The 19,535-nt window shown below is 51.5% G+C and overlaps 1 protein-coding gene and 1 pseudogene across 6 annotated transcripts in view; one reads left to right on the top strand and one right to left on the bottom strand.

The window, feature by feature from the left end:
- Window positions 1-3,669: 3,669 nt before the first annotated feature.
- Window positions 3,670-7,152, bottom strand: LOC101550643 (ADP/ATP translocase 2-like; annotated as a pseudogene).
- A 234-nt stretch (window positions 7,153-7,386) lies between these two features.
- Window positions 7,387-19,535, top strand: part of RYR1 (ryanodine receptor 1) — a 118,017-nt gene continuing 105,868 nt past the window's right edge. For 4 of the 6 annotated variants that reach the window (XM_055145250.1, XM_055145253.1, XM_055145252.1 and 1 more), the window contains exons 1-8: window positions 7,387-7,554; window positions 15,231-15,350; window positions 16,653-16,757; window positions 16,848-16,868; window positions 17,804-17,878; window positions 17,965-18,043; window positions 18,449-18,561; window positions 18,855-18,948. In XM_055145250.1, the coding sequence (XP_055001225.1) occupies window positions 7,507-7,554; window positions 15,231-15,350; window positions 16,653-16,757; window positions 16,848-16,868; window positions 17,804-17,878; window positions 17,965-18,043; window positions 18,449-18,561; window positions 18,855-18,948 (655 nt within the window). In that variant the 5' untranslated portion in view covers window positions 7,387-7,506. The remainder of the gene's footprint in view (window positions 7,555-15,230; window positions 15,351-16,652; window positions 16,758-16,847; window positions 16,869-17,803; window positions 17,879-17,964; window positions 18,044-18,448; window positions 18,562-18,854; window positions 18,949-19,535) is intronic. The other 2 variants (XM_055145255.1, XM_055145256.1) reach the window with 1 other exon arrangement.

A 19,535-nucleotide genomic window follows, 5' to 3' on the forward strand; every position in this document is an offset into this window, starting at 1 on the left:
TGGGGTCTTTCTCTCCATCTCTTCCCCTTCTCCTCTCTCCTCTTCTCTCGCCGTCCCTGATCACCTCTGTCTGTCTTCACTCCAGCTGCCTCAGCACCGCCTCCCTCCAAGATGATGTAACACTCTCACCTGTACCATGTGTCTTCAAGCTCTTTGGAGCCCAGGAGCCTCAGGGAGCAAGGTCGGAAAGGGCTGTGGCCCTGGTACATACACGAGGCACCCTCGAGGCCTTCAGGGACTTGATACCAACAATAACACTGACAACCGCTTAGGAATCAAACCTCAGGGACGTGCAGAGCAGAAGGAAGACATGCTTGATAACATGCAAATGAGGATTTCTTGGAAACTAGAACACCAGGGGACAAATATCGGAGAGCAGAATGGAATAAAGATAGTTACAGTGCCTAACTCATTGAGAGATAAATATCTAGGATGTAAAAGTCAGCAAGAGACCAAGATAGTAACTTCTAAGAAAAGAGGTGCAGGGGAGGAAAAAGTTCCAATTTCCAACAGGTACCTGGGAAGGGGCTAGAAATGATCAGTTATTAATCAGGGAAATGCAAATTAAGCAACAGTGTGCCATCCTATTGGGTCTGTCAAAAATTCTAAATTGAAAAATGTTAAGTGGGGTTTGGGGCCTTGAGGACTTCGATGGCCAAGATGGCTATCTGCAAGGGCACTGTAGCATTGGCACTGTCGTAGCACCGTCATCCCGTTGCTCATCATCCCGTTGCTCATCGATTTGCTTGAGTGGGCACCAGTAATGTCTCCATTCTGAGACTTGTTACTGTTTTTTTTTTTTTTTTTTTTTTTGCTTTTTGGGTCACACCCGGCAATGCACAGGGGTCATTCCTGGCTCATGCACTCAGGAATTACCCCTGGCGGCGCTCAGGGGACCATATGGGATGCTGGGATTCAAACCCGGGTTGGCCGCGTGCAAGGCAAATGCCCTACCCGATGTGCTATCACTCCAGCCCAAGACTTGTTATTGTTTTTGGCATATCAAATATGCCACGGGTAGCTTGCCAGGCTCTACCATGCAGGCGGGATACTCTCGGTAGCTTGCCGGGCTCTCCGAGAGGGACAGAAGAATCGAACCCGGGTTGGCTTTAATCAGAAGAGCTTGAACTTGGAGCTCTCAGCCAGGGCTGTACGCCAGAGACTCTTCTTCTCAGGCTTTCTTGTATACTGGACACTGTCAGCTCCACAAGGGTTGAGGAAAAGGATGTTCATGGCAATGATAATTTTGGGGAGTTGAGAGTCTACTCCTGGGAGTGGGTGGGGGAACAGCAGAATGGGCTTGCTGGAGTTCTGAGTAGCCCCCACAGCTCCAGCAATATGGGTGATCTGAAAACACAGAATGATGACTGACTTCCAAAAGAAACTCTGTTAATATCTTATGTTACAATGCACAATAACACAGAATGATCTGATGGCATGTATAATAATCTAGGGGAAAATTTTACATTTTATGTGCAAATATATTATGTAACATATAATTATAACATCTGATGGGATTGTATTATATAATTACACAAGTCTTGGACTGGAAAAGTAGTTGCATGTGTAGGGCTCTTGCCTTACATGTGGCTGACCCCAGTTTGAATCCCTGGCACTACATATGGCTCCCCAAGCACTGCCAGGAATGATCCCTACACAAGCCTGGTGAGGTAAAAAATAAAAAATTATATAAGTCTAAATATGTAACTATCTGATAATGCATTTCATAATCTAATAATACAATCAAACTCACCTGCTGTTTATTAAAATTATATCAATATGTCAGTATTGAATTATAGGGCATGTAGCAACCAGTATTCATCTAATAAGTTTTTTGTTTCCCTGGCAGTGCTCAGGGAACATAATCTGGGGTGCTGGGGATTGAACCCAGGTCTGCCGGGTGGGCTGTGTATGAGGTGCAAGCACTCTACCAGCTGTACTATTACACTGGCCCCCATTTGATAACCATTTTTTGGAGCCATTGAAGCAGTTCTCAGGAAGTCTGGGGGCACCACGGGCGGTTCTCAACCAACTGGACCCTGGGTTCAACACAGGTGTCCAATGATGCGAAACTGCTCATTTGGTGGTATCGAGAGTGCTCAGCAGTGCTCCCACTGCTGTGACTGTGGGCTTCCAGGACCACAGCTGGCAGTGCTTGGGGGACCATATATGTGGGGCAGGCCTGCACCCTAACTACTGTACTCTCATTTTATGTGATTTGATATATACCATAAAATTTCTGTTATTGTTTGTTTTTTGATCACATCTGGCAGTGCTCAGGGCTTACTCCTGACTCTGCCTTCAGTGCTCACACTTGGCAGGCCTGAGGGACTAAATGGGGTGCCAGGAATTGAACCCCAGTTGATTGTATGCAAGGAAAATACCCTTTCACTCCGGCCCCACCATAGCATTTCATAATGATCAGTGTCATCTATCCTCGTATCAGTCACTGGCCACATGGGCATCGCAAATCGCTTTTCTCATGGAATCTTCTTTAGCCACAGAGGTTGGCAGATAAAGATGCTGAAGCCCAGGCTGAGAACTCACTCACTGGTCCTGCTCTACCAATTCTGGACCAAATCTCACAGGAGATGCATGCCAAGCAACTAAAATATCTGGGAATACCAGTTCCTGAATCGGGAAAACTCCAGGGTGCCTTCAGAAGGTGGCAGGGCTGAGTACCTGCCCTTCCAGAGACCCGGAAACTTCTGCCACAGCCCACCACTGCAGCACGCCAAGCATCAACTTCACCCCTCCCAAAATATTCTCTTCAGAGACTCCGAACTGTGAGTAATTTCACATACCCAGGTGCCAGGCTGAGAACTCTGGTGTTTCTCAGAGTTGGGTGGGCAGCTTCCCCTTGCCCCACCCTACTTCTAGAATCCCTAGGCCCCCCTGCCCACCTCCCATATTTCACCATGTCAACTCATTGGCCCAGACCATAGATCCTGAAGTCTCTGGACACCCCCTAATTCCTCAATACTGAAATTCCAGTAGGTGCACATCAAATTAGATGGAAAAGTAACATAGAAGCCGAGGACACTCAGCAAACAAAAACTGTAACATCAAAGACTCCACTAGCAATAGCTTAGTACATTCTTTTGTTTTTGTTTTTGTTTTTGCTGTTTGGGTCACACCCAGCGATGCACAGGGGTCACTCCTGGTTCTGCACTCAGGAATTACCCCTGGCAGTGCTCAGGGGACCATATGGGATGCTGGGAATCGAACCCGGGTCGGCCGCGTGCAAGGCAAATAAATGCCCTACCCGCTGTGCTATCACTCCAGCCCCAAGAAACATAATTGATTCTTTTTTTTTTTTTATCTTTTTGGGTCACACCGGGCGATGCACAGGGGTTACACCTGGCTCTGAACTCAGGAATTACCCCTGGCGGTGCTCAGGGGACCATATGGGATGCTGGGAATCGAACCCGGGTCTGCCGCGTGCAAGGCAAACGCCCTACCCGCTGTGCTATTGCTCCAGCCCCACATAATTGATTCTTAACATCATTGTGGAAATGGCCTTGAGAGAGAACTGGTCAGATGAATATTATTGCTTCCCGTTTTCAACCAGTTGTAAGTTGCCACTGATAACTAGACAGCAGTTGAGAATGCTCAAGTTATGTTATATAATACAACATGCCTGTTCTGAGGAGAAACCTAGGAAGTAATTTATGTAAACTTCTTGATTTCATGGTACAAAACAAGCACAACCCCCCCCCCCCCATGTATCTTAGTACATTGCACCATGCACCCTTAAAAAAAGCTTTGGTTCGGTGGGGGGGATGGGGTGGTGGTGGTGGGAGGGATACTGGACCATTGGTGGTGGAGAATGGGCACTGGTGGAGGGATGGGTACTCAATCAGTGTATGACTGGAACGTAAGCACGAAAGTTTGTAAGTCTGTAACTGTACCTCACGGTGATTCGTTAAAAAAAAAGAGAGAATACTGAGAGTGGAAGACAAAGCAAAATGAAAAGGGGTATAGGTGTGAAAATAATAAATATAAGAAATGATCATGAGCCAAGCCTCCGAACCAACAGTTCTAAATTGAAAAAAAAAAAAACTTAGGTTCCTTCATCACGAGCAATCTTTCTCCAGCAGCCAATTGTGCCAATGTCCATGATATCAGTTCTTTCGTGCCCTGATTGCATCATCATGCAGCGACAGTGTCAAATGAATAAGAAGTAAATCCAGCCACGACCGTGACCGACTGCGATCATCCAGCTGACAAAGATGTGAGTATTCTTGGGATCTGGAAGCATTCCCTTTGGAATGCCATAGATTCGAAAGTGGGTAGCTCGATAGATGATAATATCTTGTACAGAGACACTGAAGCCTTGATATAGGCCCTTAATCCTGTCAGATTTAGAAATCTTAACCAGACAATCACCAAGCCCTTTGAATTCTCTCTCGGCTCCGGTTTTGCCCAGATTGGCAGCTAAAGGGGTACAGGCAAAATCAAGGGAATAGACAAGCACAAGGAAGTGGTCCCAGTGGCACCTCCCCACCCCGCTGATGCCAGATTGCTGGCAAAGTAGTGCCCAAACTGGGTTCTCTTGTCTACACTGCCCAGGAAGATCTGCTTGTATTTATCTTTGAAGGCGAAGTTGGGAACCTGGGTGGGAAAGTATCTGATGACATTAACCAGGTTGTCATGCCAGAAGGACAGGACTCCCTGCTCCTTTAGGATACGAACCACGCTTGATGGGTGCTACTGCCGTCTTTGAGATGGCTGCAGCCACTCCACAGGCCAAGAAGTCCTTAGCTAAGGACACAGCAGCATCTGTTATGGTGAACAGAGATGAGAGGGACGGGTGGCTACAGGATCAAAGTAGAAACCGGCTAGAACTCCAAGGCTCTGGGCTTAGCTGATCAGTGTTAACACTAGAATTGTATAAAAAAATTGTGACTTTTGGAGCCGGAGTGATACTACAGTAGGTAGACGTTTGCCTTGCATACGGCAGATCTGGGTTCAATTGCCAGCATCCCAAATGGTCCCCTGAGCAACACCAGGAGTAATTCCTGAGTGTGGAACCAGAAGTAACTCCTGAGCATCACCTGGTGTGACCCAAAAAGCCCAAAAAAGAAAAAAAAAGGTAAAAAGAGAAAATTTTGGCTTTTGTCTACATAAAAGTAAATAAAATATTTTTAAAAAGAAATGAACTGAGGCCCAGAGGAGTCCCTGCCTGGCAGGAGGTGCAGGTGTGTCGGCCTGGTGCCTTGGCCCAGCAAGTCTCACGACTGGCTAAAGGAGCTGCAGAATCCTTCACCCAGGGCCAGTGAGAAGCCAGAAGGGAGAATCTAAAGAAGGTGGTGACCCACTTCCTGCTTCTTAATTTGCAAAGCCCAGAGTGCTCATAAAGGGAAGGCCCAGCTGATTTCCCAGAGTGACTCAGGCAGCCAGTGTGAGGAGTAAGGGTTAGAGCACTGGAGAAAGAGCTGATCCAGGGAAGTTAAGTTGCTTTTTTAATTTTAATTTTTTTTATAACTAGGAACTTTTTTTATAACTGGAAATTTTTTAATTTTTAATTAATTAATTAATTTATTTATTTTTGCTTTTTGGGTCACACCTGGCGATGCACAGGGGTCACTCCTGGCTCATGCATTCAGGAATTACTCCTGGTGGTGCTGGGGGACCATACGGGATGCTGGGATTTGAACCCGGGTCGACCTCGTGCAAGGCAAAACGCCCTACCCGCTGTGCTATTGCTCAAGCCCCTATAACTGGAAAGTTTTAAATTTATGAGCCATATCCAATGGTGCTCAGGGCTTACTCTTGAGACTGTGCTTAGGGACCACGCTTGATGGTGCTCAGAGGACCATATGTGGTACTGGATATCAATCAGGGATTGGCCACGTGCAAGACAAGTGCCTTACCTGATATGCTATCTCTCTGACCAGTAATTAAGAGCTTTTATGCAAATATCCAAGTACAGTGCAACGCCTAAGTTCTTGGGTCTGGCTTAGTCCTGGGGTTTGTTCTCTGGTTCTGTGACTTCAGTCAAGTCGCAGATGGTGCTCAGCTTTTCTCACCACGAGGTCAGCGTGACTTGAGGGCAGAGGACATGCCTTGCAGAGAGGAGACCCTGAGTGTGACTCCTTGCCCTGCACGGCTCCCTGAACCCCTAGTTTTGGTGTCCCCCAAGCAGCTATGACCCCTAACGAAAATAAATTGCCCCGCCCCATTAGGGACCTGTTTTCACAAGTTGGCAGAGAGGACCACATCCTGGTTGTATTCTGGTTGTGTTCTGAAAACTGCACAGTAAGAATCACACATTGTTATTCACTCCTCTAAGCAACATGAATCATAGCAGGATTATGGTGGACACTAAATTAGACATGAATAAAAGACCTTAGAAATGCAGCAGGCCCACAGAAGACATCTGCTATGGTGATTATGCCTCACACCTCCCCTCCCACAAGGGGTCACACCCAGCCTGAGGGGGCCTTGCAGGAGTGGTACCGGGATGGGTCTCACACATGCAGAATATGGGCACTGTTATCTGAGTCATACCTCAGGCCCCTGCCCCATCAGTTCTCCTCTCATTCTTCTTCTTTTTTTGTTGGCCACACCCAGTGACTTTCAGGGGTTACTCCTGGCTCTGCACTCAGAAATCACTCCTGGAGGGGCTCAGGGGATTATATTGGGTGCCAGAGATCAAACTTGGGTCAGCAGCATGCAAGGTAAGAACCCTACCCATTGTACTATCTCTCCAGTCCAGGCCCCTCATTATTCTTTAATAATAATCCCTCTCCATACGCGGTGAAGTAGGTACCAGTAACATTCTCTTACAAAAGGGGGAAGCTGAGGCACGCAGAGAGACTAAGTGACTTTTCTAAGGTTTTTCAGGAGAGTGGCAAGAGTGAGATTTAGATCCAAACTGTCTGGCATAAAGTCCTTGCTGTTTTCCTTTTCTTGCGCGGGGGTGGGGGTTGGGGAGGTGGGAAGTGGTGCCCCGGGTCGACGCGACGCTAGTGCAGTGGCTGGGAATCACTTCCAGAGGTGCTCCCTGGACCATGGTACCTCTGGAGGGCAAAACATGCGTCCAACAGTTTGAACCCAGAGTTCTTGTCTTTGGGATCAAAGACAAGATCAGCCTGGTGCTTTTTAAAGCCGAGACCTGGAGCGCATCCCAGCTCTGCGGTGTAACATCGAGCGAGGGCTTGGTGTCTTGTCACTTTCCAGCGGAGGTGCAGGGCTGCTACTTTGAAGACCCGCTTCTGGGAGATGCAGCTGCAGCCCGGTTCAGGCTGTGTGGGCGGGGCTCCAGCGAGGGGGGAGTGACCAGGGCCTCCCTGGGCCAATAGGGGCCGGGGGGCGGGGCCCTCCTGCCGGCCCTGTCCAGCGCGCGCGTGCTCCTCGCAGTTCCATCTACCTCGCGGGAGCCTCCACCGAGGTCTCCGACCCCAGCCCGACCCCAGCCCGACCCCTGCCCGCACGCCCAGCCTGCAGCCCCCTCCCGCCATTCGCAGACCTTAGCCCCAGCCCCCCCGGGGCCTCGGCATCATGGGGGACGGTGGAGAGGGTGAGGATGAGGTCCAGTTTCTGCGGACGGTATGTGTCTCAGGGCTGATGGGCTCTGGGGCTGTTTCTTGGGTGGGGGTAAGGGGACCCCTGAGTGTGTCTCTGCCCTCTGTTTTGCTTTGCGGGGGTTCTTTGAGACGCGGGGTCTCCTCCGCTGTCCTTTTGGGTGACTGTCACTCTGACTTTCTCTTCGATTTTGTCTCTCTGTCTCCCTGACCTCTTTTCCCCCATAGAAAATGAGCGGGATTTGGGGGCTCTGCCGAATGCGGAGGCAGGATCTTGGGCGTCTCGCCTCTGACATGATCCAGCCCGGAGAAGGGGGTTGCTGAGCGAGCACCCCGCCCCCCCACCCTGGAAGCAGGCACTTGGGGAAGCGGTTCTAATTCCTGGGCTTAATTTAGCTGCCCCCTCCCCCCCTCCGCCTAGCCCTCATTTCCTTCTTGCTCCAGACTCTGACCCAGTTAAACTATTGGGAAGGGGGCTGGAGTGGGCTTGTGGGCCCAACTCCTTTGACCTCCCAATCCTTAAGAGTCTCTGGGCACCAGGGGTGTGTGAGGGGGTCCCCTCTGGGCTCTAGGTCTTTCTCCTTTGTCCCTGGCTTCTGGAGAGGAGAGGCGGGTGGTCTCTGTCAGTCTGTCTCTGTGTCTCTTTACCTCTGTCTTCCCCGTCTCTGTCTTTGTTCTCTGGATGCAGGTCCTTGTAGTTCGCTGTCTCTCTATTCTGTTTCGCATCTCTGATCCCTGGTGAGGGGTGGGGTAGGGGGAGTGGGGGGGGGCACAGGGACGGGAACTGTGACAACAGGTGCGCCTCTCAGAATAGCCCGCTTTTCTGGGACCTGGCTGGGGCCAGAAGCAGAGCCAGCCCCGCTCCGGTCCTGCCCACATTTCCCACTGGGGACTTGGGGTGTGTGTGTTGGGGGGGGTATGGTGTGTATGTCAGGGACGTTCTCTATTCCGGGCCAGGTCGGCTGACCCGGGCACTAGGCCTCTTGCCCTGTCCTGGGCCCTGGGCGGTGCTGACACAGCATTCCAGCCCAGAATAGGGGCCGATGAGGCGGCTCGGGTTTCCTGGGGCGGAGGAAGGAGCAGCTGGCGTTGGCGGTGAAGGATGGGGACAGCTGGATCCTAGACTTCACCCAGACGCCTGCCCCAGTCACAGTCCTTTCGCTGACACCACGGGTCAGGCTCTGGTCTCAACCAGACGGTGACCATGGTCATCTGCCCCTGGTGGATAGGTCCCTCCCCCACGCCCTGTGACCAGGGTCACTGGCTCCTGGGGCCTGCAGGGGTCACAGTGCATCCAGGACAAGGCCGGGGAGGGTCTCTTGATGCCCCAGGGGGCCCAGTCCTTCTGGGCTCATGCTAGTCTCTGCCACCAGGGTGGGTTTCTACCAGTCTAGTTCTGGCCTCTCCTGGCCTCAGAGTGGACCTATTTATCAGAATTTTATTTTATTAGTTTTGGAGCCGTATCCAGTAGTGTTCAGAGCCTGCTCCTGACTCCGTGCTCAGAGATCACTCCTGGCAGTTAGTTCTTTGGGTACTAGGGTTCAAATCCGGATTGTCTGCGTGCAAGGTAGAAGCATGAACTTGAATGAAATTGTCTTCCCTGAAAGAAATCTGTTTATCCAGCAAGCCAGTCTATGCATGTGTACAAATGAAATTATTTTAAAAATCTACTTTATTGGGGCTGAAGTGATAATGCAGCAGGTAGGGTATTTGCCTTGCATGTGGCCAACCCAGATTCAATTCCCGGAATCCCCTATGGTCCCCTGAGCCCACCAGGAGTGATCTCTGAGTACAAAGCCAGGAGTAAGTCCTGAGTGACGCTGGGTGGCCCCCCCGCAAAATATGACAAAGAGACAAAATCAACTTGATTGGGCCAGAGAGATAGTACAGGGGTTAAGGAGCTCGCCTTCCATGTGGCTGACCCTGCACAGGGTCCCCTGAACCCCACCAGGAGTCATTTCTGAGCACCAACAGGTATTTCCCCAAACAGAACAAAGAAGAATCAACATTATTGAGGTCCCAGTGACCTGCAATCTACTGCACCCATTTTGGGGTTACACTTCAATGTGTTTGAGCAAGCTGTGCACCCTGAAATCACCATAGGCAAAGCATAGGACATTTTCTTTACTTCAGAAAGCTGCCTTGGGTCCTTCCCTTGCCCGCCAACAGCTTTAGGACACTGGAAATTCTACTGGCACTGTCAGTGTTTGCTCAGCATCTTGCTCCTTTCTATTTATTTTGGGGGGATCTGGGGGTCATACCCTGTCGTGTTCAGGGACTACTCTCAGCTCTGTACTCAGGAATGACCCTTGGTGGTGCTCAGGGGAGCGTATGTGCTACCCAGGTTTGAACCAGGATCAGAGGCATGCCAGGGATGCTTTAACTCTGTTGTGCTTCTTTTGCTGTTGGTTCTGTCTGGGGTCCAAATGAGCAAGAGTTGTGTGTGTCTTTTGGGGGGACCAAGTGGCCTTCCATCATGTGAAGAAGCTATCACATCCCCTCGGACTTGGTATGGCCTCCAATTCTAGTGATTCACGTGATGACGACAAACAAGGTGTGTTTGCACATGTGCCTATTTTTAACCAGATCGAGTCACACGGTCAATGTTGGTGGACCTTGGAGCTGAGGGGCAGGCTACCGTTTTCTGTTCTTGCTCTGCTTACTTCAGTTAAATATATATATATATATATATATAACATATAACAATATAATATATAAATATATAAAATTGTAAAATAATAGAATAAATAAAATATAAATATATAGGAACAGATGTAAATAGAAATGTATAAAATAACATAAATAATATATAAACAATAATGTATAATGTTTATTTATTTATTACTTTGGGCCTTCCCCTGCAGTGGCCAGGGTTTACTCCTGGCTCAGGAATCACTCCTGATAGAGTTCAGGGGATCAGATGCATGCAAGGCAAGCACCCTGCCCCCTGTTCTATGGCCCTGGCCCCTGCTTACTTCACGTTTCAAGCCTGGTGGCCAACACCTCCCAAACTAGTTTTATGGAAGGTGACCTCTAGCTTGCCCAGACTAGGGTTTCTCCAAAGCAGAAAAGCACTTGGGGCTGGCTTATGGGCCAGACTCCTTGCTCCCCTTATACCCACCCAGTCACACTCTTGGTTTCGGGGCCACAGATTGTGGCTGTGAGGAAGCTGTGTGTTGATTTCATTTAAAAACTAACTTCCCTAGCCCTTCCCTTTTTGGTTGCCGCTGTCATTGTTTTGGTGTGCCGGGGCACGCACATGTGGAGGTGGGGTCCGCAGAAGCTGCAGGTTTAACCAGAGCCCTTCCCCACTCCACCCACAGGGAGGTGACAGCTTGGTTGGAGAATTTCTTTTTCTTTGTTTTGTTTCTTTGGGCTATAACCAGCATTACTCAGGGGTTACTCCTGGCTCGGTGCTCAGGGAACCATATGAAATGCTGGGGATTGAACCCAGGTCAGCCATGTGCAAGGAAAGCCCCCTACCTACCCATTGTACTATCTCTTTAGCCCCTTGGTTGGAGAATTTCTGGCAATGTCATTAGAGCTCCTGTCTCTGGCTTCCACTCTGGCCTGGCCATAGACTTGCAGACTGGACTCTTCTCTGTGTGTCTCAAAATTCAGTCTGGAAAATAGGGACCAACATGTAGATCATTAGGATTCTGGGGCTCTGTGAATATATCTGTGCAGGCTCAACCCTTCCCAACAGTCCCCTGAAATTCCTGAAATTCCCTTCCCACCCTCCGAGCCCTGCCCACCCAAGAGCCTCTTTTCAGGCAGCCCCATTTCCTGAACTTTCTTTCATCCTGCTTCCTTCTTGTCCTCTGGACAAGGCTCAGCTCAAATGTCACCTCCTTGGAGAGGCTGTGCCACCAACTCCCCTCTCATGTTCTTCCTACCCTCAGAGCTGCTCTCTTGTGCCAGTTCAGCTCCATCTTTCCGTAATGCAGAATCCATTAACACTAGAAATGGATTCAACTGTTGATACTCCCTGAGGACAGGGATCTTGTCCCTTAGATTGCCCAGTGGCTGATCCAGGGCTCAGGCCCAGGACAGGGCATGCCTGGGTTCAACTATTCATGCCTGGAGAACCCCGAGCAAAAGGCAGAGCCGTCATCAGCCCTGAGCAGAGAGCACTAGCCTTGTGGTTCCTGAAAAAACACAGCTCCAGGTCGGGGCCAGAATAGGGCTCTTCAGTTCCAGGACTCCCCCATGACAGACAGACAGATAGACAGACAGACAGACTGGGCTGCCTGAAGGTCAGAGTCAGGCCTGGTAGTGTCTGAGTGATCCCTTATGCCTGGAGACAGTTTCCTTTATTTTATTCGTTTTGGGGTCACACCCAGTGATGCTTGATTTCCTCCCTTTTAAGCTGGAATGCCCACTGCTCAGAGCTGGGATCTTCATCGTGTGTGTGTGTGTGTGTGTGTGTGTGTGTGTGTGTGTGCTCAAGAAATTGAGTCCAGCGCCTCATACCTGTGCTTAATTGCTGAGCCACAGCCCTGACTCTCATCCTTTTAAAAAAAGAAATATTTGTGGGCTGGAGTGATAGCACAGAGGGTAGAGTATTTGCCTTGCACACGGCTGACCCAAGTTCGATTCCCAGCATCCCATATGGTCCCCTGAGCACTGCCAGGAGTAATTTCTGAGTGCAGAGCCAGGAGTAACACCTGTGAATTTTCAGATGTGACCCAAAAAAGCAAAAAAAAAGTGTTTGTTGGGACTGGAGTGATAGAGCAGAGGGTCAGTCACTTGGCTTGTACACAGCTGACCCGGGTTTGATCCCCGACACCCCATATGGTCTCCAAGTGCTGCCAGAAATGCTCCCTGAGTCAAGAGCCAGGAATAAGCTCTGAGTACATCTGGGTGTGTACAAAACCAAGTACTTATTTTAGGGGGGGCACAGAAACCCAGTGATGCTTGGCTGAGACCATGTGGTGCCAGGGATCTAGTCCAGGGCTCACACAAATGGAGTTTATACTTCAGCCCTTTGAGCTACTTAGCTCTGCCCCCCTCCTTATTTTCCATAGACTGCTCTCTGTAAGAAGGTTGAACACTCCCCAGGACCTTTACATTAGCTATAAATGTTCAAGATGAGCCGTTTATCAAAGGGATGACACAGTCTGAGAAACGTGTTATCAGGAGGCTTTGCAGGGCAAATGTCAGAGGTGCCCTTACATAAATCTCACCTGAACAGTTCACTGCATGCCTAGGTTGGATTCAGGGACCAAGGTCACACATGTGATCCGCTCATTGCCCCAAATGTCAAAAGCACATGGTTGTACAAATGTAATGAGGGGAGATCTAGTGTTCTAAGGCATGATTTACAGAGCCAGGTCACTGGGATCAAATCCCAGCTCTATTAACTCCTCGGTGAGACCTTGACTCACCACCATCTTGACCTTGACCTCTTTAAGTCTCTCTTTCCTTGGCTTCCCATAAAAGGGTTAAAACCTCTGAAGGCTAGGGGGCTGGAGCAATAGCACAGCGGTTAGGGCATTTGCCTTGCACACGGCCAAACTGGGTTCGAATCCCAGCATCCCATATGGTCCCCCAAGCACCTCCAGGAGTAATTCCTGAGTGCATGAGCCAGGAGTAACCCCTGTGCATTTCCGGGTGTGACCCCCCCAAAAAAAAAACAACCTCTGAAGTCTAAATGAGTTAGTACTGGTGAAATTCTTACCATGGAAGCCAGTTCTATTTCATTTTATTAAAATTGTTTATAGAAAGTGTTTCATTTTATTACAGTTTTTATTGATTTTATTTTTGGGGCTATATGTGGCAGTGTTCAGAACTTAATCCTGGCTCTGTGCTTAAGGATCACTCCAGGCAGGATTTGGGGCACCATATGGGATGCCGGGGATTGAACCCTGATTGGCTGTGTGCAAGGCAAGCACCCTACCCACTGTACTATCCCTCTGGCCCCAATTTTATTTAAACTGTTTTTTTTCTTTTTGGGTCACACCCAGCGATGCTCAGGGGTTACTGCTGGTTTTGCACTCAGGAATTACTCCTGGCAGTGCTTGGGGGACCATATGGGATGCCGGGGGTCGAACCCGGGTCAGCCGCGTGCAAGGCAAACGCCCTACCCGCTGTGCTATCGCTCCGGCCCCTTTATTTAAACTTTTATTAGATGATCTGAAAGTCACTTGGAGGTTAGAGAAAAGTTGCGGGGTTAGCTGAGAGGACTCCCAATTTTGGGCGTTGGTGCCCCAGGCTGAGCTCTGGCTGCATCAGGTTCATCTGCCTGCCCCCGCTCCTTCCTCTGTATTTCCCCCTGACTTGTTTGACAGTGAGTGGTCGACACAGGGTCTTTGGCCCCTCAGTTCTTCAGCGTCTGTTTTCTGAAAGCAAAGGCGGGCCCTTAAAAACCACAGCTCTGTCCCTTATCAGAGGCAGGAAACTGAGTCCAGTCACACATTGCTTAACGCCGAGCTTCGTCTAGGGTTGCATGGGGTCTGGTTAGGTCATATGGCCCTGTCAGTATTGTGAAGTCCTACATGGTTCCTTACTGTCCTGTAAGGTTCTTCATAGTTCTATATGATCCCACATGATCCTATATGCTTCTCCGTGGTCTTATGTGGTTCCATGTGGTCCTGTGTGGTGGCCACATCATTTGGCTGCCTGTGATTACATTCCATGACACCTGCATGAAAACAGACTTGCCTGACAACTTGTCATTCTTCTGGGCCTGCACCAGCTGAGTTATCTTTCATGGCATCTGCTTCTCCTCTGCAGTGCCCAGTTCAGGTTTGGGCCGGAGTTCAGGGGTCTTAGAAACCCCCTTATTGCTGATTTGGAAGGTGTGATGGATGGAACACAGGACTTCATACACTGAGCTCCATTCTGGGCCCAGAATTTCCTCTCTAAAAGAGAGGGAGGGGCTGGCACAATAGTACAGTGGGCATGCCTTGCATGCTGCTACCTGGATTCGATCACCAGCACCCCATATGGTCCCCAAGCCCTGCCAGGAGTGATCTCTGAGTGCAGAGTCAGGAGAAAGCCTTGAGCATCACTGGGGGTGGCCCCCAAACAAACAAAGAGCTAGGGACCTGCTCATGGGAGAGCATGTGTCCTGAACATGGGGGGAATCTGTATTCAAGTTTGAGAACTGCGAAAAAAAGAAAAGTTCTGATTAAAACAACAAAACAACACCACACATGTGCGTGCACACACACAATAAAACAAAAATAAAATAAAATAAAACAACACAATAAAGAGCACTGAGGTTCTTAGTTTCCACCCTTCAGAGCTGACCTTGTCCACACCTGCAGGAAGCTTCAGACTCATTCAAGTCCCAGCTCTTATTCCTGTTGCTGCCTCAAACAAGCCCTGTCCTGCCTTTGAGCCTCAGTCCTCACAATTTTTTCTGGGGGGGGTCCCACATCAGAGGTACTCAGGGCTTACTTCTCCTGGCTCTGTGCTTAGGGATCACACCTAGCAGGATTCAGAGGACCATACAGGATGCTGAGGATCAAACCTGGGTCGGCTGCATGCAAGGCAGGCACCCTCCCTGCTGTACTCTGGCTCCTGGCCCAAATGGGGAGAATGTGGCTCTTGTGGCCAAGGCCTTCGGGAGGCTTCTCAGGCTTCAGTGGCTGAAGGAATGGGCATAGAGGGGTGGGAGCTGCGTGTGTTCACAGGAAGAGGTGGCAGGGGCATCCATGGGAGGTGGGTGATCCTGACACCCCTGTGCCACCCCAGGATGATGAGGTGGTCCTGCAATGCAGCGCAACCGTACTCAAGGAGCAGCTGAAGCTGTGTCTGGCCGCCGAGGGCTTCGGCAACCGCCTCTGCTTCCTGGAGCCCACCAGCAATGCCCAGGTCAGTGCAGGGGCCGAGCAGCGGAACAGGGCCAGGGGCGCAAAGGGAACAAGCTGGGGGCACTGGAGGAGAGGGGCGAGGCCAGGGGGCCAGGGAACTGAGCGGGCTGGTGTCTGGGGCAGGAAAAGACAGTCTGAGATAGGATTTCTCAGTAGGGAGGGACAGCGCATGCATGTGTGCGTGCGTGTGTGTGTTTTTTTTTGTGTGTGTGTGTATGAGTGTGTGCGGATGTGTGTATGTATGTGTGTGTGTATGAATGTGTGCAGATGTATGTATGTATGTGTGTGTATGAGTGTGTGCGGATGTGTGTATGTATGTGTTGTGTATAAGTATGTGTAGATGTGTGTATGTATGTATGTGTGTATGAGTGTATGCAGATGTGTATGTATGTATGTGTGTATGAGTGTGTGCAGATGTGTGTATGTGTGTGCATGAGTGTGTGCAGATGTATGTATGTGTGTGCATGAGTGTGCAGATGTGTGTATGTATGTGTTGTGTGTATGAGTGTGTGCAGATGTGTGTATGTATGTGTGTATGTATGTGTTGTGTGTATGAGTGTGTGCAGATGTGTGTATGTGTGTAAATGTGTGTGCATGTGTGTGTTTATGTTTGAGTGTGTTTGTGTGTATGTGTGTGAGTGTGTGTGCATGTGCGTATTTTTGTCTGAGAGCATGTTTGTGTGTATGTGCGTGTGTGCGTGTGCCCATGTTGTTCTGGAGGACCAGGGGTAGCTCCAGGTGCTTGCTGGAGGCTGATAGGAGGGGGTCTGAGAGAGGAGGTGATAGGGGGTAGAGGGTGGAGGTGGGGACCGAGAGGGAGGGAAGGAGACCAGGTTCCGAGGTGGGTGCAAGGGGGAACTGAAGGGATGGGTGGAGACTGGGGAGGTAGGGGGAAGGCTGGCCCCACCGGTGATTGGTGATCATCAGTGGATGCAAAGGTCTGAAGGAGGATGTGGGAATGAGGACTGGTGGTGAGGCAGGAAAGGCGCTTCCCTTGGGGTAGGGGAGACTGGGGTTCTCTTCAGGGAGTGGCCAGGGGGTGCTCTGGTGATGCTGCGGTGTGCATCTGGGAGGGCAGTGATGGCTGAGGCTGCCCAGGAGGTGGGGGAGGCCCCTGGGCAGGGAAGGTCGCATGGAAGCTTCTAGCATAGTAGGAGGTGAGAAGGGGGTTTCCGTGATGTGGGTGTGACTTCGGGACATCTGAAGGGGGTTAGCAGGGATCAGGGTCTCTAAGGGGGGGAATATTCGGGTTCCAAAGCTAGCAGTGCTTCACCCCTCCTTTCATATCGCCCACACACCCCAGAATGTGCCCCCCGATCTGGCCATCTGCTGCTTCGTGCTGGAGCAGTCCCTGTCCGTCCGCGCCCTGCAGGAGATGCTGGCTAACTCTGTGGAGGCCGGCGTGGAGGTGAGGCTCGGGGGGTTGGGGTTGGGGCTAGGGGAGGCGGGGGCCCCCTCACAGTGTCTCTTCTTCCTTTCTCTGCCCCGACCCACACAGGCCCTCAATTTGGATAAGTGGGTAGGTCTGGCCTCGGTTCACCGGTGCTGACCCCACCTCTCCTGCCCTTAGGCCCGACTCTTGGGCCCACATCCTGCACACAGGGGCTGGGGGGCTCCCCCACACCCCAGTTGTCAGGGGCTGTGGAGCCCAGGACAGGCCAGGCAGGAAGGAAAGAAGGAAGGGGTGGGGGCTGGGAGCCCTGGTTCCTGCCTCCTGCTCCCTCCTTCTCTTGCCTTTCCCCCACCTCCCCCACCTCTTCTGGCATGGAGCCCCTCCCCTCTCCGCCAGTGTGAGTTTCCTGGGTCCAGCACGGGTCAGCCATGTGATCATGTGACCCATCACATGACTCCCTTGAGCTTGGCATCTGGGGGGCAGGTATGATTGATGCCAGGGAGCCCTGGGGAACCCCCACTCTGTGCAACAGGATCTGAACCTCCTTATGCTGGGTGGGGGTCCCAAGGCTGTGTGAAAACATTGCAGTGATGCACACGGTGACAGCCTTGAGCAGAGGGGCTCCCCAGAGTGTCCCCAGGCACTCAGAGGAGGGGATCCGCCTTCCTGGGTGACTCTGGGACCTGGTTCCCAAGATGAGGGAACCAGGGATGTCAAGAGTGGGCTTCGGCCACATTGGAACCTGGACCACAAGAATTTTTTTTAGGTAATTGATTTTTCGGTCACACCCAGCGGTGCTCAGGGCTGACTCCTGGCTCTGTGCTCCGGGCTCAGGGGTCACTCCTGGCATTGCTTTGGAAACCATATGTGGCGCCAGGGATCCAAGTAGGCCGCGTGCAAGAGCCTTATCCCCTGCATTATCTTTCTTGCTCTGTGCAAGGGTTCTTGCGCGCACGCCTGAGCATGGCGTTTTATGGGGTGTACAACCCCACCTGGAAGGCATCTCAGCTTTCAGGGGTTTGGGGCTGACTCTGTGCCCCCCCACCCCTCCAACCCCACAGTCGTCCCAGGGCGGAGGCCACCGGACTCTCCTGTACGGCCACGCCATCCTGCTCCGGCACGCGCACAGCCGGATGGTGAGCACCGCAGCGTGGGAAGGGGCGGGGCGGGGCGGGGCGGGGTGAGCCTGCGCCCACGCGGGCTGACACCCCTCTCCCTGCAGTACCTCAGTTGCCTCACCACCTCCCGCTCCATGACGGACAAGCTGGCCTTCGACGTGGGGCTGCAGGAGGACGCAACAGGTGCTGGGGCTGCAGGGGGCGGGGCTGCCAGGGATGTAGAAGGTCGGCAGCACTGGAGGGGGCGAGGGAGTGTCGAGGATCACATTTGGACAGGGAGGCTTGGGCAAGTCAGGGGGAGCCCTTGGCAAGGTATGAGGACCGAATGAGGGAGGCAGAGCTGATGGAGGGTCTGGGGGCGCAGGAGGCTCAGGGACCGCGAATGCCCTGGGAGAAGAGCATCTTGGGAAGCTCCCCGGTGGCGCAGAGCATTCTGGGAAGCTCCCCGGCGCAAAGCAATTTGGGATGATCCCCAGGTTGAGCATTCTGGAAGATGCCCAGGACAGAACATTCTAGAAGATCCCTGGGGCAGAGCATTCTGGGAAGTGAAGTCCTGACCGCTGCCACGCCTCCTTCCCTCCCCCATAGGAGAAGCATGTTGGTGGACCATGCACCCAGCCTCTAAGCAAAGGTCAGAAGGAGAAAAGGTCCGAGTCGGGGATGACCTCATCCTGGTCAGCGTCTCCTCCGAGCGCTACCTGGTGAGAATCCCGCCCACCCCCAGGCTGGCCCCAGGGCCGGGGCCAGTGGAATTCCTTCACCTCCTCAGGACTTTGCCTGACTCCCCGTTTCTGGTTTCCTGACCTCTGACCTTCAGCTTCTAGTCTCTGCCACCCCATTTCCCGACTTGATCTCGGGCACCCCGAGACCTATAAATTTGTTTCCCATCTGCCCATTTCCAGCTCTCACCCTCTCATTGCCCCCTCCCCTCCCACGCTGCGCTTCCTGTGGCCTCAAATTGTTGCCCTCTCCCCACCATCTCTTGTGACCCCAGCACCTGTCCACCGCCAGCGGGGAGCTCCAGGCCGATGCCTCCTTCATGCAGACCCTGTGGAATGTGAATCCCATCTGTTCCTGCAGCGAAGAGGGTGAGGCTTCCAGATTGTATTGAGACACTCCCCAGGACCGCCCCCACTCTCCCGCAAATAAAAATAAACAGACCTCTGGCATTGCCTTTGGGCCCCAAACCTAGACCTTCAAGCTATAACCTTCACACTTAGATCTTCAAACCCAGGGTGCCACAACTCAGACACCCTACCCCCAAACTCAGTATAAGACTCCCAGACTCAGGAGCCGAAGTGATAGTACAGTGGGTAGGGCACTTGCCTTGCATGTGGCTGACTCAGGTTCAGTGCCTGGCACCCCCATAAGGTCTCCTGAGCACTTCCAGGAGTGATCCCTGAGCACAGAGCCAGGAGTAAATCCTGAGCACCACCAGGGTTTGGGCCACCAGGTGGCCTCAAAACAAAAACAAACAAACAATAATAATAATAAGAATAAGAATAAGAATAAGAATAAAAAGACTCCCCAATACAGACCCGAAAGGATTCATCCTTCCCAAGACACACCCCACGGAGGTGCTGGAGGCCAGAACCCTAAATGCAAATCCAAAGATCAGAGCTTTGGTCTTGCAGCTGAGCCCTCATAGTGCGGACCCCAAAGCCCACACTCAAAC

Source organism: Sorex araneus, chromosome 8 (genome assembly GCF_027595985.1).
Source record: "Sorex araneus isolate mSorAra2 chromosome 8, mSorAra2.pri, whole genome shotgun sequence".
Lineage (NCBI taxonomy): Eukaryota > Metazoa > Chordata > Mammalia > Eulipotyphla > Soricidae > Sorex > Sorex araneus.